The 22168-nt window shown below is 37.8% G+C and overlaps 3 protein-coding genes across 3 annotated transcripts; 2 read left to right on the top strand and 1 right to left on the bottom strand.

The window, feature by feature from the left end:
* Positions 1–316: 316 nt before the first annotated feature.
* Positions 317–6426, top strand: LOC112042555 (INO80 complex subunit C). Its single transcript, XM_087013353.1, has 5 exons — positions 317–470; positions 3833–4027; positions 4358–4466; positions 4917–4984; positions 5204–6426. Exons 1-5 carry the CDS (start codon positions 372–374, stop codon positions 5333–5335), a joined length of 603 nt encoding a protein of 200 aa, XP_086869479.1. The 5' UTR covers positions 317–371; the 3' UTR covers positions 5336–6426.
* On the top strand, positions 511–2982 carry LOC106154320 (uncharacterized). Its single transcript, XM_013528639.2, has 2 exons — positions 511–1268; positions 1530–2982. Exons 1-2 carry the CDS (start codon positions 1049–1051, stop codon positions 2861–2863), a joined length of 1554 nt encoding a protein of 517 aa, XP_013384093.2. The 5' UTR covers positions 511–1048; the 3' UTR covers positions 2864–2982.
* On the bottom strand, positions 6424–19393 carry LOC106160917 (patched domain-containing protein 3). Its single transcript, XM_024077286.2, has 6 exons — positions 19150–19393; positions 17898–18076; positions 15019–15901; positions 11872–12072; positions 9236–9367; positions 6424–9001 (listed from the first exon to the last, which is right to left on the bottom strand). Exons 2-6 carry the CDS (start codon positions 18045–18047, stop codon positions 7455–7457), a joined length of 2913 nt encoding a protein of 970 aa, XP_023933054.2. The 5' UTR covers positions 18048–18076; positions 19150–19393; the 3' UTR covers positions 6424–7454.
* Between the last annotated feature and the right edge of the window lie 2775 nt (positions 19394–22168).

Here is a 22168-nt window from a genome sequence, read left to right as displayed (position 1 = left end):
GTTCTAAACCGTATCAAATGGCACCGTTCTTCCCCTAAAACACCAAATTTTCAGGGCATTTTAACGTGCGTGCCCTGAACCCCCCCATTTGGGGGGGGGGGGAGCGATCGGTCGGCTTCGCATCCGCGGCCTGTCGATCATTCCTAAAAACCGGACCCCCCCCCCCCAAAAAAAAAAAAAATAAATAAAAATAATAATAATAATAATATTAATAATAATCCTGGATCCGCCCCTGGGTTTCTTTTTTCCTTTCATGGTTTTATAACAAGACACACGTTTCAGCCATATTTCATTCATAAAATTTCTTACTTTTTTTTACACATTCATTGCGTTGCGTTGTCTTCTCTATCGCAATCGTTGTTGTTTACAATATGGCAACTTCTACAAGACCGCGACGCGCTGCAAGCACCAAACGTTCTGTCAGCCCTGGGTCATCAACCCCAAGCACGAGAAAGAAACGACCAGGAACGGTAGGTCTAGGGACATCTTTTACTCTACCCAGCCACTTTAACATAGTTTCATTGCTGTTTTGAGTGAGATGCATAGCTTTGAAATGTTGAACACGTTAAATCTTCTGTCAAAAATCCAGACGTCCCTGATTTTCTTAGATAAGGATTTAACTGGCCGTGTGAAAAACTCACTGAATCTTTTGATATGGTGGTTTCTCACCTCGAAATTTGGATGTAGGAAGGAAATATGAAGACAGATCGAGGGGGTTATCGGCACATCTGAAGATGCTACTAAACCCCCTCCCCTCCCCCTTACCCGAAGGTTACAAGAAAGACTCCGAGATATTGGATTGTATATAATCATAATGATATTATTTGTTCTAAAATTTTTTTTTTATTGTACGGCGTGCTTTTGTTATAAATTAGCAGTTACTACACCTTTGTTTTCACGGAAGTATCAAAATTAGTTCACTTCCGGTACCCGCCATCTTGTTTAGCAAGGCAATGAGAAAACGCTGTACTGAAGCGTGCAACTGCAAAAACTTTAGATAAGCAGAGGGGTTACAGCGTTTTACCGCACTAAATCCTAGCAAAGAATCATGCGAATATGTGGTATCGTTGGTTGTCCAAGTAACAGTAATAAAGAAAAAGGTCTTCGATTTTACAAAATCCCCAGAATTATCAAAAACCAAGGGGAAGAGACACGGAGACTATCGGAAGAGAGGCGGCGGTTATGGAAGGCGGCAGTAAATAGGAAGGACATCAGATCGGAGGAGAAGTGGGATCGAACCACGCTTTGCGCTAAACACTTTGTAGATGGTAAGTGTACTAGTATCATGATATAATCTTTAACTTTGTTTGGTACGTTTGCAAAGTACAATTATTATGTTGCTCTTTGTCATAACTATTTATTACCCACTTTGATCTTCTTGAGACTAGTGCAATACAGAATGCATATTATCTCACCATTAATCAATGAAAATACTAAGATCTGCTGAAGCAAAGTTAATTGTTCCCTTCATTAACCTTAATGGTCTTCATTCCATTTGATTTAAGAAAACATTACTCTGCTCTTTTCAGGAGAAAAAGCATATCTGCACGATAGATTAAATCCTTCCTGGCTACCAACACTTAACCTGGGCTACACAGCATGTACTGTCCCAGAATCTGCCATGAGACGATACGAGCGTGCCGTTCAGCGCAAGGAAAGGAAGAAATTATCAGATGCAGCTCCATCACTGTCAAGCCCAAAGAAACCTAGACTTGCTTCGAAATCTGGAACACTTGCAGAGAACAGCCACATCAATGGCATTAATAGTTTAGATCCCTCACTTATTGCAGAAGTTGAAGTTAAAGTGGAACCGCAAGGTGCAAATTTAGAAGTACACAATTGTACAAGTAATACCAAAGAGACGCAGACTGAATTAACCGCAAAAGACATTGAGAATATTGAAAATGATAACAGAGCTAGAGTGGCAGAAGCAGGCAGCAAACCACCTTTCGGACGGCATGGTTTATACAGTTTTGAGGCATACGAGAACAATCCTGATAAAATTTCTTTTTACACAGGCTTGCCTAGTTTCGAAACCTTGAAACTTGTTTTTGACTATGTAGAAGCGTACATGACTGAAACAAGAAGTCTGACAAAGGAAGCCCAATTCATGTTATGCCTAATAAAACTAAAAATGAATTACACCATCCAAGACATTGCATATCAGTTAGACGTGTCACATGTTACAGTATACAGACATTTCTATTCCACTCTCAATCTCCTTCACCAAAGGCTGAGTTTCATAGTGAAGTGGCCAGATAGGGAAACACTGACAGCTTCAATGCCAGCGACTTTCAAAGAAGACTTTGGGGATAAGGTTCTCTTTGTTTTTGATAGCTTTGAGCTCAGTGTGGAGAAACCTAATGCCCATATAAGCAAGGTGTGTGGCTTTTCAAGTAACACATGTCCAGATACAGTAAAGTACCTGATAGGGATATCGCCCCAAGGCACAGTTACTTGCGTTTCTGAGAGTTGTAACTTTGAAACCTCAGATAGACAAATTGCTGAAGAATCGGGAATGCTCGATAATTTCCAACCAGGCGACTTTGTTATGATCGACAAGAGGTTTTCTACTGATACAGCCGAATCTTTTAATTTGTACCAAGCAGAATTGGCAGGTACTACATCGGGAAAAATACAGTTATGCCCTCTGGATGTGAAAAAGAAGCGTAAAATTGCTGGTTTGAAGATTCGCACAGGGCGTCTCATTGGACTTATTTGTAGCAAATTCAAAATATTTGACAATATTCCTGCAGAGTATTTGAAAGTGAGAAGTGGAGAGAGTGAGCCTAACATTGACAAGATTTTGAAAATCTGTTGTTGCCTTACAAATTTATGCCCTTCTGCAGTTTCCTATGACTGAAAAAAATGGCAAAGTCATAAGACCATGCATGCAAAACATAATTGAAAAAATGTCTGCTATTTCTTTATTATTTTTTTTTTTTAATAATGTGATGAATAAATACTGATGAATAAATACTACCATTCAGTTCAGTTTCATTTCTGAATACATGACATTTACACACTTTTACACAAAATAGGTGAAAAGTGTATGCTACATCATTTTATTTTTTGGAGAAATGGCAAAGTGGATGCCAATGTTAACTGTTGTAAGACTTGAGATGCATTTCTTTCAAATAATGTGATTACTTGATTTTCACATGTGCACAGACACACGAAGATTACAGTATTGGCATATCTATTGTTCATCATTGTTAATGTTATGAATCAATCTTGTTTCTTCATGTCACCGTCAAACTTTTATTAAGTGCATATTAGTTGGAAAGCTTTTTAAGAATAGAAAATCGTGGGGCTTTTAACTCTTCATTGAAATCTTTGGCTGCTTTCAAAACAGTGGACTACTAGTAACTACTCAGAGGGTCAAATATGGCTGACCCACTTGAATACTTCCCCACGGGAAATCTATTGTGTCTATTAGCTGATGAGACGACAAACTTTTTAGTGAGTCACCATATTTGACCCGTGGATTAGTCAATCCACGATTCTGAATGTGGCCTTATTCTTGAAACCAGACACGGGTTAAGCAGAATATTAAAACTACTGAACATGTTTAATGTTACTTGATCAGAAAATGATTAAAAAAATTAAAACAATCCTATAAATATGTTAATTTCCTGAACTGGGCAACTCACTGATTGATAATCTTTTTGAACACAATAAATATCTTAGACAGGGTTCACATAAATCTATCATACAAGCAGGATAGATCTAACTCCCCTCAGAGATAGATCGATCCTGCTAGTACGATAGGGTTATGGGAATGGTTCCTCATAGTAACATGTAACAGATACCGATGACATATATATTTCAGCCTGCCTCCACAGCAACAGAGGAGACCCCAGAGGAGTCCGAAGTTCCCACAGCACCAGCCACGCCCATCCCCACCAACCCCAACTCATCTTCTCCATCAGCATGTAGCACGCCAGCTCCAGGACCTAGCCCTCTCACAGTCCCACCAGATGTCAGCACTGAGAAGATCCCAGTTTTTAAGGATCCTAACTTTGTAGTGCGTAATAGACTTGAGTGAAGTATTTCTGTTAAATATCTTAATACTTTTCTCTTGTGTACTCTTAAGATGTGCATTTTATGTATTTGTTTGATTTTGGGGTGTATTTTGTTTTGTTTTATTTATGAAAACTACGAAATACAGTATTTTATGTTTGTCTGACAGTATTAAAAGATCTAACATCTGGTATATAAAGAAGGTAAAAGTAGCATTTCATAGCTTGTTTGCATTACCTGGAATAAATAAATATATTACTTAATTTATTTTAAAGATACAATTAAAATATAATAATGCATAATTCTACAGGTGTTTTCCACTTTTACTTTGCAGCAAGCCAGGCAGGAAGCAGCAGCTAGTAAAAAAGGTAGAACTTGGAAAAATCTCAAACAAATTGTAGCTGCCGAGAAACTGTTACAATGGAAACCAGATGACCCCACTTGTGAGTTTGATTTTTTTTTTTTTTTTGCCAATTTACCATTCATTTTAGATATCCATATTAAACCCAATCTTGACATATCTTATCATGTTGCAAAGAGTAATACATGGACTTAAAATTGAGATGATTTTGAAGTTCACTTTCTCGAGTGTCAGTGTTAAACACAGCTGATGAGATTTTAAAACAGGTAAATCGTGTGAAATCTTCTAAGATTAATTTATCTTTTGTTTTTTTTTTTTTTAAGATTTGTTTTTCTGTCAGTGTAATTTGTTATTTTTATGTATTTATTTATTTATTATTTTTGTTAATATCAGATGGATCAATAGATGCTCCACCTACCTTAAAGCCATCGCTTGAAATCTTCTAAGATAAATTTATCATTCTGTTTTTTCAGAGTTGTTTTTCTGTCAATGTAATTTGTTGTTATTATTATTATTTTTTTTTTAATATCAGATGGATCAATAGATGCCCCACCTACCTTTAAGCCAGTTAAGAAATATTCAGATCTGTCAGGGTTGATGGTAAGTACAGCTTAAAGATATTATCCATTATATCTTAGCTAAAAATTGTAAAATAATGCTAGAATGTATATAATTATAGATGTTCTCCAATTATAAAGGTATGGAGCAGATTTTGTTGAAATTGGTTCCTGAATCACTAGGCAATAAATGAAACTATATAGGTAAAGTGTTTATTTATTAATTAATTAATTAATTAATTTATTTATTTATTTTTAACAGGCTAACTACAGAGATCCACATACCAAGTTAAGGTATGCCAATGCAGATGAGTACGCTCGTGTGAAAATGTTGCCAAGTGACATCATTACAGGATTATTGACGTTGCGGAGAGCTAACACAACTGTACCTTGAAATACGTGTAAAATGAAGAAGAGATAATATAATATCCAGTACTTTAACCATCTGCTGTCTTGAGAGACAAGACGTAATTTGAGATGACACTCACAACATCATGAGAGAGTTTCGGTGAAACTGGCGCTGGAATTGGCCGAGGTTAATCGAAGTTCAGTTCAATTCAATAACAACTAATTTCCATCATTTCATGAGTTTTTATTCTTCCTTATATGTGAATATTTTAAAACCTTTTTCAATCATAAGTGTGTGATTTTAGCTGCGAAACTGAAAAGATACATATACTTTGGGCGCCTTTAGTATCAAATACTTAACAAGCTGAAATGTTGCTGAAACTGTCAATGAAATGGACAAAAGCGTGAAATTTTCAAGTTGCAAACGTGAAGAATATGACGAAAGAATGGGGGAAATAAAGCGCAAGTTTAAGGAAACTGAAAAGGAGAATCGTCACCTGAAAAGGGATCGGATGAAAAACCAGTATAGCCGGCACTTTGATTTACAAGCGAGGTCAAAGAGGGACAATATCATTTTCCAAGGGATAGAAGAAAAAGGGGGCGAGGACTTCAAATGGGTACTGAGAGATTTTACGAGGGAAGAATTTAATACTGAAAATGTAGAATTTCACCGCGTGCGCAGAATAGGACGGAATATAGCGGGGTTGCTACAACTAAAACCGTCCCATTGTGCTCTTTGTCGTCATTGTTGAAGCCAAAGTAAATCTTAGCATAAAACAAAGAAAATCATCGTAAAAAAGGAATCTATGTAGGAACGGTCCGTGTTGGCTTCTCAAATAAGTCCTCTTGTACTTGTACAGGCTCTCGTGGGTCACGGCAAATGACCTTTTGCATAAAAGTCCGGTATAGTAAAGCAACTAATTGCTTGTTATTTTCATAAAATCCGCGTAGTCTATTATGCTTCTTTTCTATTAACTTTAAAAATCGGTATTGGGAAAGATGTTTTTTGATTATTTTTATTTTATCATTCCAATAAGGCTTATGTCCTTCTTCTTATATCTTTATCCTCGCTACTGAGTTTCTCTTTTCACAAATTTGACCGTGTAATTGTTATTCAATAACAACTAATTTCCATCATTTCATGAGTTTTTATTCTTCCTTATATGTGAATATTTTAAATTCGACATTTATCTTAACTGAATACAGCATTAAGTGTTCGTTTTCTTAAAAGTTCACTTGTTATGAATTTTTATTTCACTTTTCTTAATTTGATTCCCCAGCATCAACCAAGGTGAAAATGAAATTAGAATAATATTGAAGGATATTTGTAAGTTTCATACTTCATATAGGGCCTACATCTCAAAGTGCTTAGACTTTCCGGTTATTAACTCTTTTTCAAAAGTTTCAATCAAAACAAAGATATCTCGTATCAGTATGAGGAAGATAAAACTACACCTGAATCTGTTCAGAAAAAGTTTTCAACAGGGACTGAAGTACAAGTAATTTGGCACTCTTCATTTTCAGAAAAATCTACTACTACTACTGATTAAAGACTACATGTTTGTTGAAAATTTGAGACATGGTTAAGTCTTATCTAAAACATATAATAAGAATAATTCTATAATAAATATAAATAAACACACATTAAAATTGCATTGTTTTGCTTTTTTCCCCACGATGCCTTTTGACGCTTTGCGTTACTGGACACTTAAATAATCGTTAAGACTTACAGTATGTGCATCATTAAATCTTTTTAACGTGAAAATACGGTTACCCGGATGTTCTTGGCAGGAGTTAAAGAAATCTTGCAAACTTGAAAGATAAAAAAATATCCTTATATCTCCGTAATACATAGCTTAGTTTAAAAACTCGCATTGTAAAAACGACCAATCTGTATTAAGCCCGCCGACGCCAAATTTATGCACAGGCGCGGAGATCCTACAATAGCATTTGCTCTTTTTTTTCTCACTTATGTACAAACGGCACTTTAGCTTTCATTTTCCTCCAATTTACCGACATTTTTATAATCTTGAAATGTTGGCTTATTGATGGCCATTTGAATGCCGTTTGTTTTACGAACACTTTCTTTAGCCTCATTTCTGCAGCAAACCTATCATTGACTTTCATTTGCCGCAACAAAATTGCAGCAATCCTAAGTCCGTCTGTCATTGGTCAGTTCCACTGCTTCCGAGTGTCGACGTTGAATATCCAGATTCCTCGTCCCAATCCACTTGTACGCATGCGCCCGCCCCTCCGATGAATAACTTTTTTGTTTGTGGCTGATTTGCAGATCTTATGGAATTATTGTTGAACGCCATGTTCAAGTCACCGGGGCAAGTAGAGGATTTTCGAGTGAGAAATGGCTGGCTGGGAGGAGGTAGATTGGTCAATGTGATATCCCCAGCACCGCCGTTCTGTTTTTGCCTTTCTAAAAGTTCACTCCACTGTTCTTCAGTGCAGTCATGTTGCTTATACGTCGTGCTTTCGGGTTTCTTTGGTTTCCCTCTCATGCAAAGAGAAAGCACCACAGGGATAATTACAAGCCCGTGGAAAGCACCAAATAGGATCACCATGAAGATGATTTTAAAGAAGGTTCTGAACATGTACGCAGAAGATTGGCTCAACACCAAGACGCCCAATATCGTGGACAGGGCACCTTGAAGAATTGGGAGGCCCAATACGTAGAGGGCTTTTCTGATTCTCTTCTTAGCCTTGCCCTTTGCAGTGACGTACGCGTAGGCAATATGTGCTGAGAAGTCCACTGAAAACCCGATACAAATGATAACGTAGATCATAGACATGTAGTCGAGGTTAACTCCCCAAAGCGTCATGTAGCCAATGACACCGACCTCGATGGAGGCGACGGAGAGGGCCACCCACATGGAGCAGACCGGGTCCGGAATGAGAAACAAGGCGACCAGCATCATGGAACCCCAAGCGATTCCAACGTTCTGTAGCATGTTAGGGAGAATCGTGACGTACTGGTCGTAGTAGACAAAGGCAGGGTGGTAGACGGTGACATTGAGCTCTGAGTTGTCCGCGATGGCGCGAGAGTGCATCATCATGTCCTTCTCGCGCACTGTGTCGTTGGTGTTCGTTGACTGCACGAAACAGCGAGAGGCAATGATTTCTGTCCTGTTTTCATTGTAAACGATGTCAGATTTGTATTTTTCCTTTCCAGGCATTTTTAGAAAAGCGTTCTCCAGAGTGGGAATGAAGTTCGATTCGGTCAACTCTATGTTACTTTCGTTGGCGAATAGCAAGAAATCCGTCAGCCAGCATTCGAATTCCTGTTTGTAGAAAAAGTCCGTATCATTTTCAAATTCTTCCAAAACTCCTTGAATAAGTTCCTGATCAGAAGAGTTGAGATAGTTCAGTTTTTGGTCGAACACGACGGCAACTTTTGGTCCAAATTTCTTGAAATATTCGGTCTCTAGTTCGTAGAATGTAACGGCGTAACTGTCGTCTGCGGGCATGTTACGTAATTCGATACCCTCGCGCACACGTGTGCAGCCAAACAGGGCAACGGCTAAATAGGCCAAGTAAATCCCAATCACGACAAACTTTACTGGACGTTTTGAGAGGAAAGGTCCGGCGCAATCCCGAAAGAAAATCATAATATGGTGTTTGTTCAGTTCCTTTTTCTTTTTGATCTCAACGGATTCCGGGGTACCACCGGCGCAGAATATACGGTATGCTTTGGATTTGTGATCTAGAAAGTAAAAAAGCAAGAACGATTATGAAAGGTACAAGATATCCATCTTTACAACTTTCCCTCATGCTTTAGGCTCTAATAACAAATGCTTAGAAAAATTAGAAAGAAAACTTAGGACAATGAAAGAAGCCACAAGTAAATAATGGACATGTGTTTTATCGCTTTTTGAAACTGATATTTGAAGCACCAGAGGGTGTGTACCACCACGATTAAAAAATAGAGCATATTTACCTGCATCAGCCTCGGGTATAACTTTGCATAAAGTTATACAGTGTCTGTTGGCTTTCTCCCTCCGGCCTATCCAAGCCATGCAGGCGCCGAAGAATGTGATTTGATAGCAGTAGTGAAACACAAGGGCCACGCCTAAGAAAACAAACAGCAAAAGATGCAATTGAATTAAATTATCTCAAGGAATATACGAGTTTGACACGGAACATGAGTAAATATTATAATGTTAGGGTCGAAAATGAGCAATCAACGAGGTAGCTTGCTGTTTGTTTGTTTGTTTTTGTTTTTGTTTTCATTTTTTGCTTTTAATGTTATCATCTTACAAATGTATTGCACTGACATTGAACAATTTCAAATTATGCTTAATTTAAGAACAAGGCATGTTACCTTATGAATTTTCTTATCACAAAACAGGGTGACCCCCCCCCTCCCCCCATTTGCACACGGTAGCTTGTGCATGGAATAGTGACACGTGCCACCGCTGTGACGCTATACTTGAACTGATAAAGTAGGACCCAGGACGGTGGCATGGCGGTCACTTGGTTCAATGGTTTACTTATCAGTCATTGCCCGCACTTTAATCATATCATTTGATAATCAGACATACGTCGACTTGTCCGTGATTTATCACAGTGTATTAGGTTCTGCGTTTATGTTATTATTATTTTTTTTTTTGTTTTATTTTTTTAAATTGCTTTTATTCATGTTTTAAGCTTTGCATGAAAGACGCCGTACTTTAGACCGTTATATATATATATATATATATATATATATATATATATATATATATATATATATCCTAGATACACTAAATCTCTGGATTCACCGAATTCTCACGATAATGCCGCCAGTGTTGAGGATTTTCAAGATTTTTGTGTTTTGGGTTACATGAACCACTTTTTTTGTTTTTTAAGAACTCACGCGGTTTTTGGTAACACATGCTCGTCAAATCTTGCAAATGTTATACCCAGTAGAACGCTTTTCTCTAGCAGATGATCAATAGTGCGCTTCAATAAGACCCCGTACAGTTCAATACATTAGTGCCAAGTTCACCGGTTCATTAAGTAATCAATCTAAAAATCACATTATTTTGAACAAAAAATATTCTTTCTTTAAACGGAATTGTTTATAAGTACGTATATCACGTAATATTGAATTAAAATGAATATACCACTGTATCATACAACGAAATAAAAAATCAACATCACTTTTGTATTATAAGAGGCATTTAAAAATAAAATTGTTAACCTTTGCAGGAGCGATAAGTTCGGTGTCGCGCAGTACATCTACACAAGGACAATAAGATACTGAACAAGGACACAGTTAATTATTTATCAGTCACTATCAATTATTTATCAAAGTTCGGAAGCAAAGAGAGCTGTAAGTTCAAGGATAGGCCACTTTATCTACAGACAAACGTATCCAGAAAGAGGAGCAGTGGTGGGTCCGGGGGAGGGGGGGGGTGAGACAGTGGACCACGTGACACCTCCCCCCCCCCCTTTAGATTCGGATGTAGGCCTACCCCTTCTCCCTTCCGTAAAGCCAGTAAAAGGTCAGTAGCTGATCCAGAGGGGGCACAGTCTTTGGGTTATACCTCTAAAAAGAGAACTATATCAATAGTATCCATAGTAAAATAACCGGTAGAGATCTTTTTCAATTGGGTGGCCACATGAAACTTAGAATGGAAAAAACAACGGAACGAATTTTGGGGATCCAACCAATCTAACAAATCCTCATTTAAATCATTACCTAGCAACAGTGCGCTTCTGCCTATAAGGGCAGTAAACGGGTTTAATGAATTTTTATCTCTAAGCAGTATGTAATCTTTAGTATTTTAATTCCACCTTTAATTCGACCTTTTAATTCCACCTTTCAGCCTTAGTCATAAACATTCCAATGCTCATTTATATTAGTTTTATCTTTTAAAGTAAAACGCTTCCCGATGCTCGTATCTTTATACATTTATTGGCTCAATAAATTCTTATCTTATTTTTCATCCTTGTGCCCCCCCCTCTTCCCCAGCAAAACCCTACATCCGCCAATGAAGGCCAATCGTGTCCTGATAAGGCCCCGTTGTCGCCACTAATTACACAATGTCCAAAGTTCTCTTTCCGCACTCCAGTGTGGTGGGACATGTAGTGATTTGCCCTTGGTGACTGTTGTCAAGCTCGAGCGTGACATGTAACCGTTCTAATAAAGCACGCGCCGATCATAGGACTTCTAAATTGGACTACCGTAAAACTCAATTTGAATATGTTAGATAAATATAGACGAGTGGCCCTTAAAATTATGTCATCTTTTGTGCTAAAAGTGTTGTTGCTTTTTAATAATAATTTTGGGATTAATAATTATCTATGCTTCGTAAATCTACTCATTCATCTCCCCTCTCTCCATTTCATCTTATCAATCTGTTCTTTCATATGTTCACTTGCACTTAAATTGATGTACTGCAATTATTACATCGGCAAAACCACTACTTTTGCGAGTTTTTTTTTTTTTTAATACTGAACGTCACGAAACAATTTGGTCCTTTAGAAATATATTTTTATCGTTGAAAAAACATTTATTCTATCAAATACTTTTATTTATGCAACAGTTATGTTTTTATTTATTTATTTAAAGTGTACCTATTTCCATACCTGCATAAAGACAGAAAATCCGGACAGACGGGTAGAAAGTGATGGAGCCGACGACGAAGGAAACGACGTCCGTAATGGCCGTGATGGTGATAGAGACGCCAGCGTCTGAGAACGTTCCCGCCATCCTCTTCTCCACGCTGTCTCTAGGGTCTGTCTCCCGCCATGAGGCCAACATCACAAACATGTTGTCCACACCAATACCTGGAAGAATAATTTATTGACGCCATACATGAGAGTGTTGGCTGATTACTTTTGATTGTTATAAGAAATCTGACGATTTTACCAAGGTGATCTCTCTTTCTCTCTCTCTTTCTCTCTCTCTCTCTCAGTGTGTGTGTGTGTGTGCTTGTGCGTGTGCGTGCGTGCACGCTAAAATGTGTGAGAACAGGAACACGAGTCAAACTTTAAAAAGAAAATGACTTTCAATAAAAAATATGTAAGTATAGGTTTGTGAACTACTTAATGACTGTAAATATATTGGTTCGCTTTCTTTTTACCATTCGCACGCCTTTCTTGCTTGAAATATTCTAAGATGCAATATATAAGAGCAATTTTGTTCCTCTCGAAACTACCAAGAAATCTTTTTTTTTATTTGTTTTCCTGAAGATCATGTTCAAACAATTTAACAATATTCAATAACAAGTAAATTAATTACAAGTAAATGGCAATTACAAGTAAAATGTAATTATGTAGAAAACTGATATCTGACAACCATTTTGGTAAATACTTAAGATATAATTGTCACTCTATTTTCGGATACGTCAATTTATAATGTATTATATACTGTGATAAATGAAAACGTCCACTTGTGCTTTTGTCGCCAAAAGTCAAGTGATTTATCGTGAACTATGCCTATTCTTTCGATGGAAGATGGTTAGGGTCATACATATATATTTAAAGGATGTGGCCTTATAAATTACTTATTACAGGTAAAACATTAATTTTCACGTGTACAGACTGTGCCTTGTAAGTTCATCAAAGTACACAGTGAGGACATGGACCAGGTTTTACATTGAGTCTTGTGTGATGATGATAAAAATAGAGTGAAGGGTGGGAGCGTTATACTTTATTGGTGGAAAAACACATTTAGATTCCTTTTAGAAACGGTTTCCTTTTTCATCAGTAAAGAAATGCCTTTTAGGAAGTCCTAAATTGTTACCCGCTCGTAATTTCAAGAGGCGACGTCAATCGGTGCACAGTTAAGTATTGATAATTGACGTCAATTCTTAAAGATAAAGAAACCAGTGTTGGAAAATCTAGACAGGTGAATAAATTAAATCGAAAAAAAGTTGTGATAAAGTTTTAGGACCAAAACTACACAGAAAAAATATACATATTTAAAAGCCACAATTAATGCCCAGATGCTCTCCCGTTTTTCTTTTTTTTTTTTTTTCCAGACAATTTAAGCCTTTGGGCGAAGCTGAGAAAGCAGATCAGAAAACTGAAATTCATTCAATCAAGACAGTCATGAATCTGTGATAGAACCCAAGTTGTCAAAGCTATCCACAAATTGAGTATCGAAAATGAAAAGGTAATGTCCACGACCCGTGTGATTCCGCTGACCCCGTCAGAGGGCCAGTCAGTGCGCGACCGATAACCAAACAAATGTCGAATATACTGTATATAAAGATTGCTTACATGTCAAGCAGTACACCCAGGTGCCAGTACTAATATATGACTTATAACCTTATCAATATACCAGATATCAATGTTAAAGGCTCCTGGATGTACCGCCTAAGGGTAGTGTGCAAGAGCCTAGACGCGACATTGCCTTGAACTTTGTACTGCTCAAAGTGTCCCTACTGCCAGAACGTCACATGAAGGTATTCTTTTTATTATGCTCATCATTGGGGAAAGCAGATTATCGTTCTATCTCTCTTACTTTGTTTCATATGTTTGTCATGTGAAAGAAAGTTGATTTGTAGGCCTATTGTCCAACTACTGGGGAGATATTTTAATAATTATATAAAATGATTTTTGTAAACGAGTACTATTTAGGCTATTAATGGAAAATGTCATCATTCGGGCTACTATCAGTGGCCTACTCGTCAACAAAATATATTTGTTATGATACCGCCTTACCTTTTGTACATAAAAACATAGAGGTGGGGGGGGGGGGCTTTTTTTTACCCACGTTTTAGGTAGCACAGGCACGTGGAGAGTCTTCCCACCTTTCCAGCCAGCATCCCCCCCCCCTCCCACACACACAAAATTCTAAATTACCTTTTCTCGCGATTGTGCTGTGTACAAGAATACTCTATACCCTTAAGACTACAATGCAACCATTGTTGTTCGTTCAATAAAGTAATCGTGATAAAGAATTCAAAACAGCGACTTTGATCGCTGATACTTGCCCTTCGTATGACTACCTACAAAACATATATTTTTTTCTTCTTTGGTCTTTGACTTTTGCCCCTACCACATAGTGCAAGTTGCTAGTGAAACATTTAATAGCGCCACATGACATATGTGTCCAATGAAATAATCATGAACAACAGAAGAAGTGAACGGAAATCCAGAAAATAAACACCTTTTTTGATCTTTGAATTTTGCCCCTGACACATATACGTCTCCCAAGTATCTACTGTAACATCGCGCATAACGGTGTAGTTTTTAAATACGAAATAAGGGCTAGAGGGAATATCGCTTTAAAGATTACTGTCCCAACAGTACTAACACGTTTTAGGGACCATTCCCACAGATATTTGGATCGATCTATCTCCCTGGGGAGTCTCACTAAATTGCTTTCAACTTATCTGTCTTAAATATCTGTCACGCCTTGTAAAGCTGTTAGTAATTAGCTTTATAATTTATCTACTGGCTGATTCTGTAGGCGCGACAGATATTTAAGCCGGTTAGTTGATAGCAATTTACTGAGCCTCCCCAGGGAGTTAGACCGATCCAGATGGATCGATCTAGTCATGGGAACATAGTCTTAGTTTCAGTGACAACACTCTCTGACCACAAGGTCTGTTATAAATTATTGTTATTCTGTATACTATTTTAGAGGCCCCTATGCGTACCACAATAAACGTCGTTTAGGATGAAATTGAAACAGACGACTACGCCACTGCTTTAAATAGATGATGTCACAAATGGCGCACACACGCAAGCACAAACACACTTCAAACGTGATATAACCCTTACCTAGAATTAAGAAGGGCGTGACGGCCACGATGTCGTTGTACTCCACTCCAATATGTAGCAGTAAGCCAAAGGAAGAAATGATGGCAAGCGCCGCCGTAACCACCCCCAGTACCCCCAGCCACGGCTTGCTGCGAACCCAATCCGACATCAGACAGGAGAGAACGGAGAACAACACCAGTATAGCAATAGTGATGGTGAAAAGCGGGATCACCATTTCGCGGTTCTTTGCCAGCTCGGTCTGCAAGGTTTGTGACGTAAAGTAGGCGACGTTGACGTCAGAAAACTTGTCTGACGTCACCAATTCTTCGAACTCGTGCATGAAGGCCTGTTCCCATTCGTCGGTTAAGGAGCCATTGCCGGTTTCGTCTAGGTAGTACACCAGCTGGATTGCTTTGGATTCTTGGAGTTTCTTTTCCTCATCTACGTCGGCGCCTCCGAGAGAACCTCCTAGAAACAGCGGCAGAAAGACGGTTCTGAGGTACGGTGTATTTGGGATGGGCACCCTGATGGGCATATCGTAGGTTGGGTAGGAAAGCGACACCCCACGGATGTTACTAGCGTTATAATTCAGGGCGACGAGAAAGGGGTTGGTGACGGCGCAGGCGTCTTCCCATCGCCCGCAGATGTCAATAAATTTATAACCATCAACGGAGATATTATTGACAGTCTTGTCAATTTCTAGAACTTGCCGCAAAATGTCCTCACGCAAGACATCGCCGTCGTCTTTGGCGGTGATGATTAGACGACTGTAACGGCCCTCTCTGTTCAGGCGGTGGGCGTTGAAGTTTTTGGTGGTGTTTGTCGGAAAGAGGTGCTCCACCGTCGTGCGCTCGAGCTTACCGCGTCCGTTCTCTGGCGTGAAGAGATACTCAATGTCATACACCTGAAAGATGGATTAAATTAAGAATTGTACCTGCAAATCAACTTGATAAATCCTCTTTTTTCTTAATTAGAGTCCATTTGTTATTTCTCATTTTTACATTGGCGGGTTTTGCTTGACTTGGGAGAGTTGATAGGATAAAATTTAGCGAGTGAAGCCAGGGAAAAATAAAGCAGTAGACGATGAAAATTAACTAAATTATGTAGGACGGCGTTGAAAAAAAATCTGACCTTGCCTCGTTTCGGTTGTCATACCTTTTTGGGGCTATTTGCTAAGAGATAGGGTGGTGGTGGTGGGGGGGGGGGGGGGTAGGCAAGTGTCCATTCCCGAGTGTAAATGGGTTTTCGGGAACTCACAATACTTTTACAGATCCAATGCGATAAATACATGAAAATACACAAACTTATCTGACTTAGGTTTTATACATCCGCTTGTTAGGGCCCTATATTATGACTATCCCGGCCCACAAAATACATTATATATATATATATATATATATATATATAATCTTTATAATTAAACCTCAGGACTTGGGCAGAATGGGCGCACATCTTTGGATAACGGCGTTACGCGATCTGTAAAACTATTACGGAGATTCCCAGGTTCCATATCTTAAACGAAGAATTAAACGACCTCATGTTGTAACTTTAACAATATATATTTTGCTAATTTAAAAGACACATGGCACAATAAAGATCCAATCTTAGTCTCAATCTAATCCTCTTTCTCTAGTCTCCCAAATTTTAGGTCACAGAATTTTATGCTAAACTTTATCAATTAATAAACCGATTAGTTACTTCAGACACAAGTCCACCCGTCATGGCGGGCACTCCCAATAACTCCATGTAATCAAGCCCTAACGGATTACGAGCTTGAAACAAAGGACATTAAAAGTTGACCTGCTAGGGTGTGGAATATTACCTAAGCTACTTATACATCTTAGCTTCCCATGTGAGAATTTTCTCAGACAAAGACAGACTTCAACTGATTAAATTAATAACACACCTAGTATGAAAATTTTGAAAATATTAATTACAACTTTTTTCAGTACTGTGGTCCCTGACACGTTGTCCACATTAAGTCCCCCCCCCCCCAAAAAAAAAAAAAAAAAAAAAAAAAAAAAAAAAAAAAAAAAAACAGATACAAAGAATAAATTAAAAAGCAACAGGGCAACAGGCTTTATCATAACGATTATATTTAATAGAGGTTAAACAGTCTGTTTCGAACACGAGCGAAAGAAAAACAGTTATTCAAATTTGAATAAAGAAAATTAGTAAAAGAGGGATAATCAAAAGGCCATATTAATTTCTTTTGATATACGTCTGAGAAACGTTCAAATAAAGATATGGGGGGTATAATATGCTGACATTTGATGATGGAAAGTGCTCAAAATCGTGGGCTCGACGTGTAATCAATGTTAATAATATACCAGACGCGAGTATTGAATGAAACCTGTACAAAGTCCAACAGTCATAGGAAATGCTGATTTCACACACAGTCTGGACGGATAGCATACACTTCGTAATGATTGGCGCTGATGGTGAAAGAGCTGGGCAATATATCGTTGTAATCATTATCAAGTAAATGTTTTGTGTATTGGATTTCCAAAATCAAATAAATATGTTATTTTATAGCATAATACGCATTAACACGTGTAATTTAGCATACTGCATATGTGAACATTTATAAATGTATATCCTTATATATTGTGTAAATAATGTAGTCTAGTGAGCCTGCAAATGTAATTATATCATTTAGTGCTCAACAAACGTATTATTATACAGTTTATGTCATTCTGTAGTGCGCTTTTAAAATCGTGTCGGTTTATTTTGTGTTCCGAGTAACCAGCTATCTCTATTTTACGTTCTGAATTATTATACATGTACAATTTCGTTATTAGAATCCCTCTATAATAGTCATGAAAAATTTCAACCCACGGGTTGAAGTTTTTGAAAAAAAATTATCATTTAAAATGAAATACAATTACTATTTACTTTACCTGAGTAAAGTGATTCATCCCTGTAGACAGCACAATGGCGAGTAGAAGAGGTACCAGGAAGAAAAAGAAGGGGTGCCTTGCGAGAAACGCCCCATGACGATAGAAAACCCGACTCAGGGGTCTCTCCACGCAGTTCCAGCGGCGTGTCATCTTTGTTCTGTTGTCGTCTAATTCAAGTTCTGTTTAAAAAAGATTTTTTTAAAAATCATGAATTCAGATAAAGCATGCTTATATGACGTTTCTTTATCTAATACTGGACTTACCATTTCGGTCTAACTGACTTTATTGCAAGTTGCGTAACAAGAATTAGAATATTTTACCCATATTCTCAACAGACCTGTTGAAGTTTCCGAGAGGGAGACGCAACGACAAAGGTCGAAAGTCCAGTATGAGACTTTCAAAACTTCCCTTATGTAAAATACGACTGGAAAACTAGTATTTCATTAAAACAGGCTTTTACTTTCAAAAATAGACCAATAACTCGATAATAAATAACTCCACTTTCTCGGTTCGGTGTGGGAAATAAGAAAAACCGATGCAGTACTACTAGTGGTAATATAACAGTGTACTGATTCAGTTTAAGGTGACGGGACGTTTGGTCGTCTAAAACTGGCAAAACACAAACAAAGCATTTGCGTGCTGATTTTACTTAGAGGCTTGGTGAACCTTTAATTAAATGCTGATTGAAATATTCGCTTTGTTTGGGCCGTTTACCTGCAACTCTTGCATACACGCAGATCATTGCTTCGACGCATAGTAATTTGCAACAACAAAATTTGAATGAAATGTGGCGCAGGTTTACAATTCGAAAAGTCGAAGTCAAGAGATTTTCGGTATTGCGTCGTTTTAACAATTAAAAGTACAATCCCAATTCACAATAGCAAGTTAGTTCCGACCAAGAGAGTGAGTACCGTTTTATGGTGTACAGAACTCACTGTATTGTAATACTGCGTAAAATATATGTAATCATTTGGTCGTACTTTAAATAGATGAAGTTTTTTAATCTGTTACTTCTTGACTTAAAATTTAGTCTAGCTGACAACGCTGCCCCTCCATCACACATACTCCGTCCGGTCCAGTTATAACCGAATAATAGATTACAAAACCTTTATCACTGCCTAGCGTTTTTCGCGAAAGAAAATAAATGAATTGAAATTACCTTATGAGTCACAATAACACATGTCCCTAAGAAGTGTATTTAAATTATATAACATTTCATTAAAGACTTAATAATATCAGCGAAACTGCCTACCTTTCTTCTCTGTCGATGCCTTCTCTCCCGAGCCTTCGTCGCACTGCAGTTCAACTCAGTCTGTCACAAAGGTATATGTATAATACTGTACAGTGAAGTCATTAGTGCAAAGTTCTGGCTAATAATTATCTATGCACATGCACAGTGCAACTTTAAGCGATCCGAGTATATTGCACTTGGTTAGTACATTTGCTGATAACGTTCTCCGCGTGACGTTACGGGATGCAAGCACACGGCCTCGCGGAATACATCGGGGCCTGGTAACTGTATAACGTCAAACTTCTAATTGTATTCAGGTCCAGGGCGCTCTAGGTAAGTTTTAGAGCCAAGATGCGGTGTAATATGAAGCCATAGGGAATTTTTACTATCCAGCACGCGTCACAGATAAAACTACGGAAATTGGAGTGTTGGTTTCATTTGTGATATTGTGTTTAAAGCATAAATGCTGAAAAACCATTGTCTATCTAAAATTCTAATAAAACAAGTTTAAGAGGAGGCTTGAAGATGTCGGCTTTTCAGATAAGGTTATCAACTGTCATTCATTTTCTTACCTATGAAATCTAATTATGATTGTGAAAATTTTTCCTCGTATGCGAAATAAATACCTTATGGGTTTAAATGAAAGTCTTATAAAAGCGTGAAATCTACACCTTTTTAGAACTGGTCATCCAATGATTTGTCACTGGCAATTTTGGAACGCTGTTTCGTGACACTAGTTTCGTTAGGATCTAAAGATTACAGAATTCACACCTGTCTACGGTGAAAACGACCAATAACTAAAGGGTATTCTTCATTTGTGATGATAATCATCCATACGTGTTTCTAGATAGCACCTTTCAGCTTTCTTGGAAAACCCTTTACGAATTATTTGGCGGGAAATGCATGGATATATACATAACGTTTTTATTGCAGAATGCAAAACCATTTAAATAGCTCGATCGAATCCTTTAAACGCTACCGGTCTCTCGTAGTGTGTTATCGTACATGTCAAATCATTTTCAGCCGGATAAGATTTCGATGTAAATATTTATAAGTTTCGATATTTACAAATTACAAATTACTTTCCAATTCTTGATAGCATAGATGTCCAACATCTGGGTTGATATTGACACGTCTGATAGCTTAGTGCTCATCAGATTATGAAGGTTAAAAAGGGGTCAAAGGCACATTGCAGAGAGAGAGAGAGAGAGAGAGAGAGAGAGAGAGAGAGAGAGAGAGAGAGTTGTAGGCTGGAGTGCTTTAGTGAGATTTTGACACTGGAATATCGTTCGGGTATTCAGTAAGTTTAAAAAAAATTACGTCAGTCGTTTTCTTTGCCCACTCCCAATTTTAATATAAAAACCATTATCAACAGTGGTAGTGGGAAGGGTGGGGGGAGAGTCAAAATCAGCATTTTCGATACCATGAACGCATCAGAAAAAGTGTGCATTTCACTAAGTGCGCTTTGTAATTTTTCAAAAAATTATTTCAGCTTACATTTATTTGACATGCCATTTAAACGCAGTTTGGCTGCAAATCAACCTGCGTCTGATCGAGAAGGCCTTGCGCACACTGCGGATGGTTAAAGGCGGGTCAGAAGGTGCACTAGTAGTTTTAGTGCACCGATTGAGTTCATTGGAGATAAGAGGAGTCGAGGCTACGCACCAAGTTAGACAACTGAGAGGGTTCGAGGCTATGCACGAGGCGAGACACCTCCGTCACAAGAACTTGCACCTGGTTGCTACGATTCGCATATTATTCACGTTTTCAATATCGATTCCCTTGGTTTTCTTGTGTTTTTCTTGGTAATAGATGTGTGTATTTAAGAAATGTAATAGCATTAACTATGGGAGCAGAAAGTGGCCCTAAAAATGATATTTTTTTCTCAGGGAAAATTATGACCAACATTTACCCTTATCTGTTTATTTTTACTTTATTAATTACATATTTCTTTACACTTTATTGCAATTCTGTTTATTGAACAGGCTTCATAGTACCACCTTTTGTTTGGTGTCTCGGAGTACGTTGTGTAAATTAATAGCTAGCACAGCCCAAGTGAAAAGATCGACGCAAACAAAAAGAGACAGTTCAAACTTATTACAGCATGGTTGACAGGGCTGGCTATGAAATGATAGTATTGTTTATGATGTGCGCGTATCCATATAGACTTTCTATAAATATTAGCATATATTACCACTAGGCAGATTATCTGCTGATTAGTTGATAAAATGTACTCAACATTGTACAATACAAATAAATATGTCAATATTTAGGCGACCTTATATCCAGGCCTACGATGATGTATAAACATTTGCAAGATCTCAACAAATAAACTTCCACGTGTCCAGTATTATTATCCAGAAATATATTTGCTTACACTCAGTTAACGTTGGTCCTACTTAATTAGAAGAGCGTTTTATTTGTTTTTGAAAAAAACTTTCCTTTTATCAACTTTTTTGTGAAAGGAAGCGCTCGGTCTAAGAAATTAATGACAAATATTTTTTATCGTTTATTAAATGAAATATACAGAAATAAATAAAAACTCTCCGTACGGCAATGTTACCCCCCCCCCCCCCCTCCAATGTCTTCAACAAAGCCGCGGCGCAAAAGTCGACAGGGATTTTGTGATTTCAACCATATTTTGCAACGTACTGCAAAAGTTCAGTAAGCAGGTTTTTTAATTAGATTTTTTTTGTAGTTTTTTCTTAGTGTCACTGGGTTTATCTGGAACACTTGCTGACCCCAGTTATCGCAGTTTACAGTTAACTTTTTATAACCTACGAAGGACCCAAGGACGTACAACACCCAAATATTTACAAACTCAAGATCTGAACTTTTCTCCGTTGCTCATACACACAAATCGTTAGATTTCTGTTTCACCATCTGTACATGCCTAGAGGTCATTCATCTTATCGTCATTATTTTCACAAGTCCACAGGCCGTACTCTGGGGGGTGGGGTGGGGGGCAATTACTGTTCACTGTACGTGTTCGACAAAAAGTTATCCTAATTGCTGTCAAAGGGCTTGAGTTTTAGCTTTT

The sequence above is a fragment of the Lingula anatina genome, chromosome 5, assembly GCF_051362555.1.
Source record: "Lingula anatina isolate TDL-2025a chromosome 5, LinAna3.0, whole genome shotgun sequence".
Taxonomy (NCBI): domain Eukaryota; kingdom Metazoa; phylum Brachiopoda; class Lingulata; order Lingulida; family Lingulidae; genus Lingula; species Lingula anatina.
The sequence above is the reverse complement of the archived record's forward strand: the minus strand, read 5'-3'. Positions and strand labels throughout refer to the sequence as shown.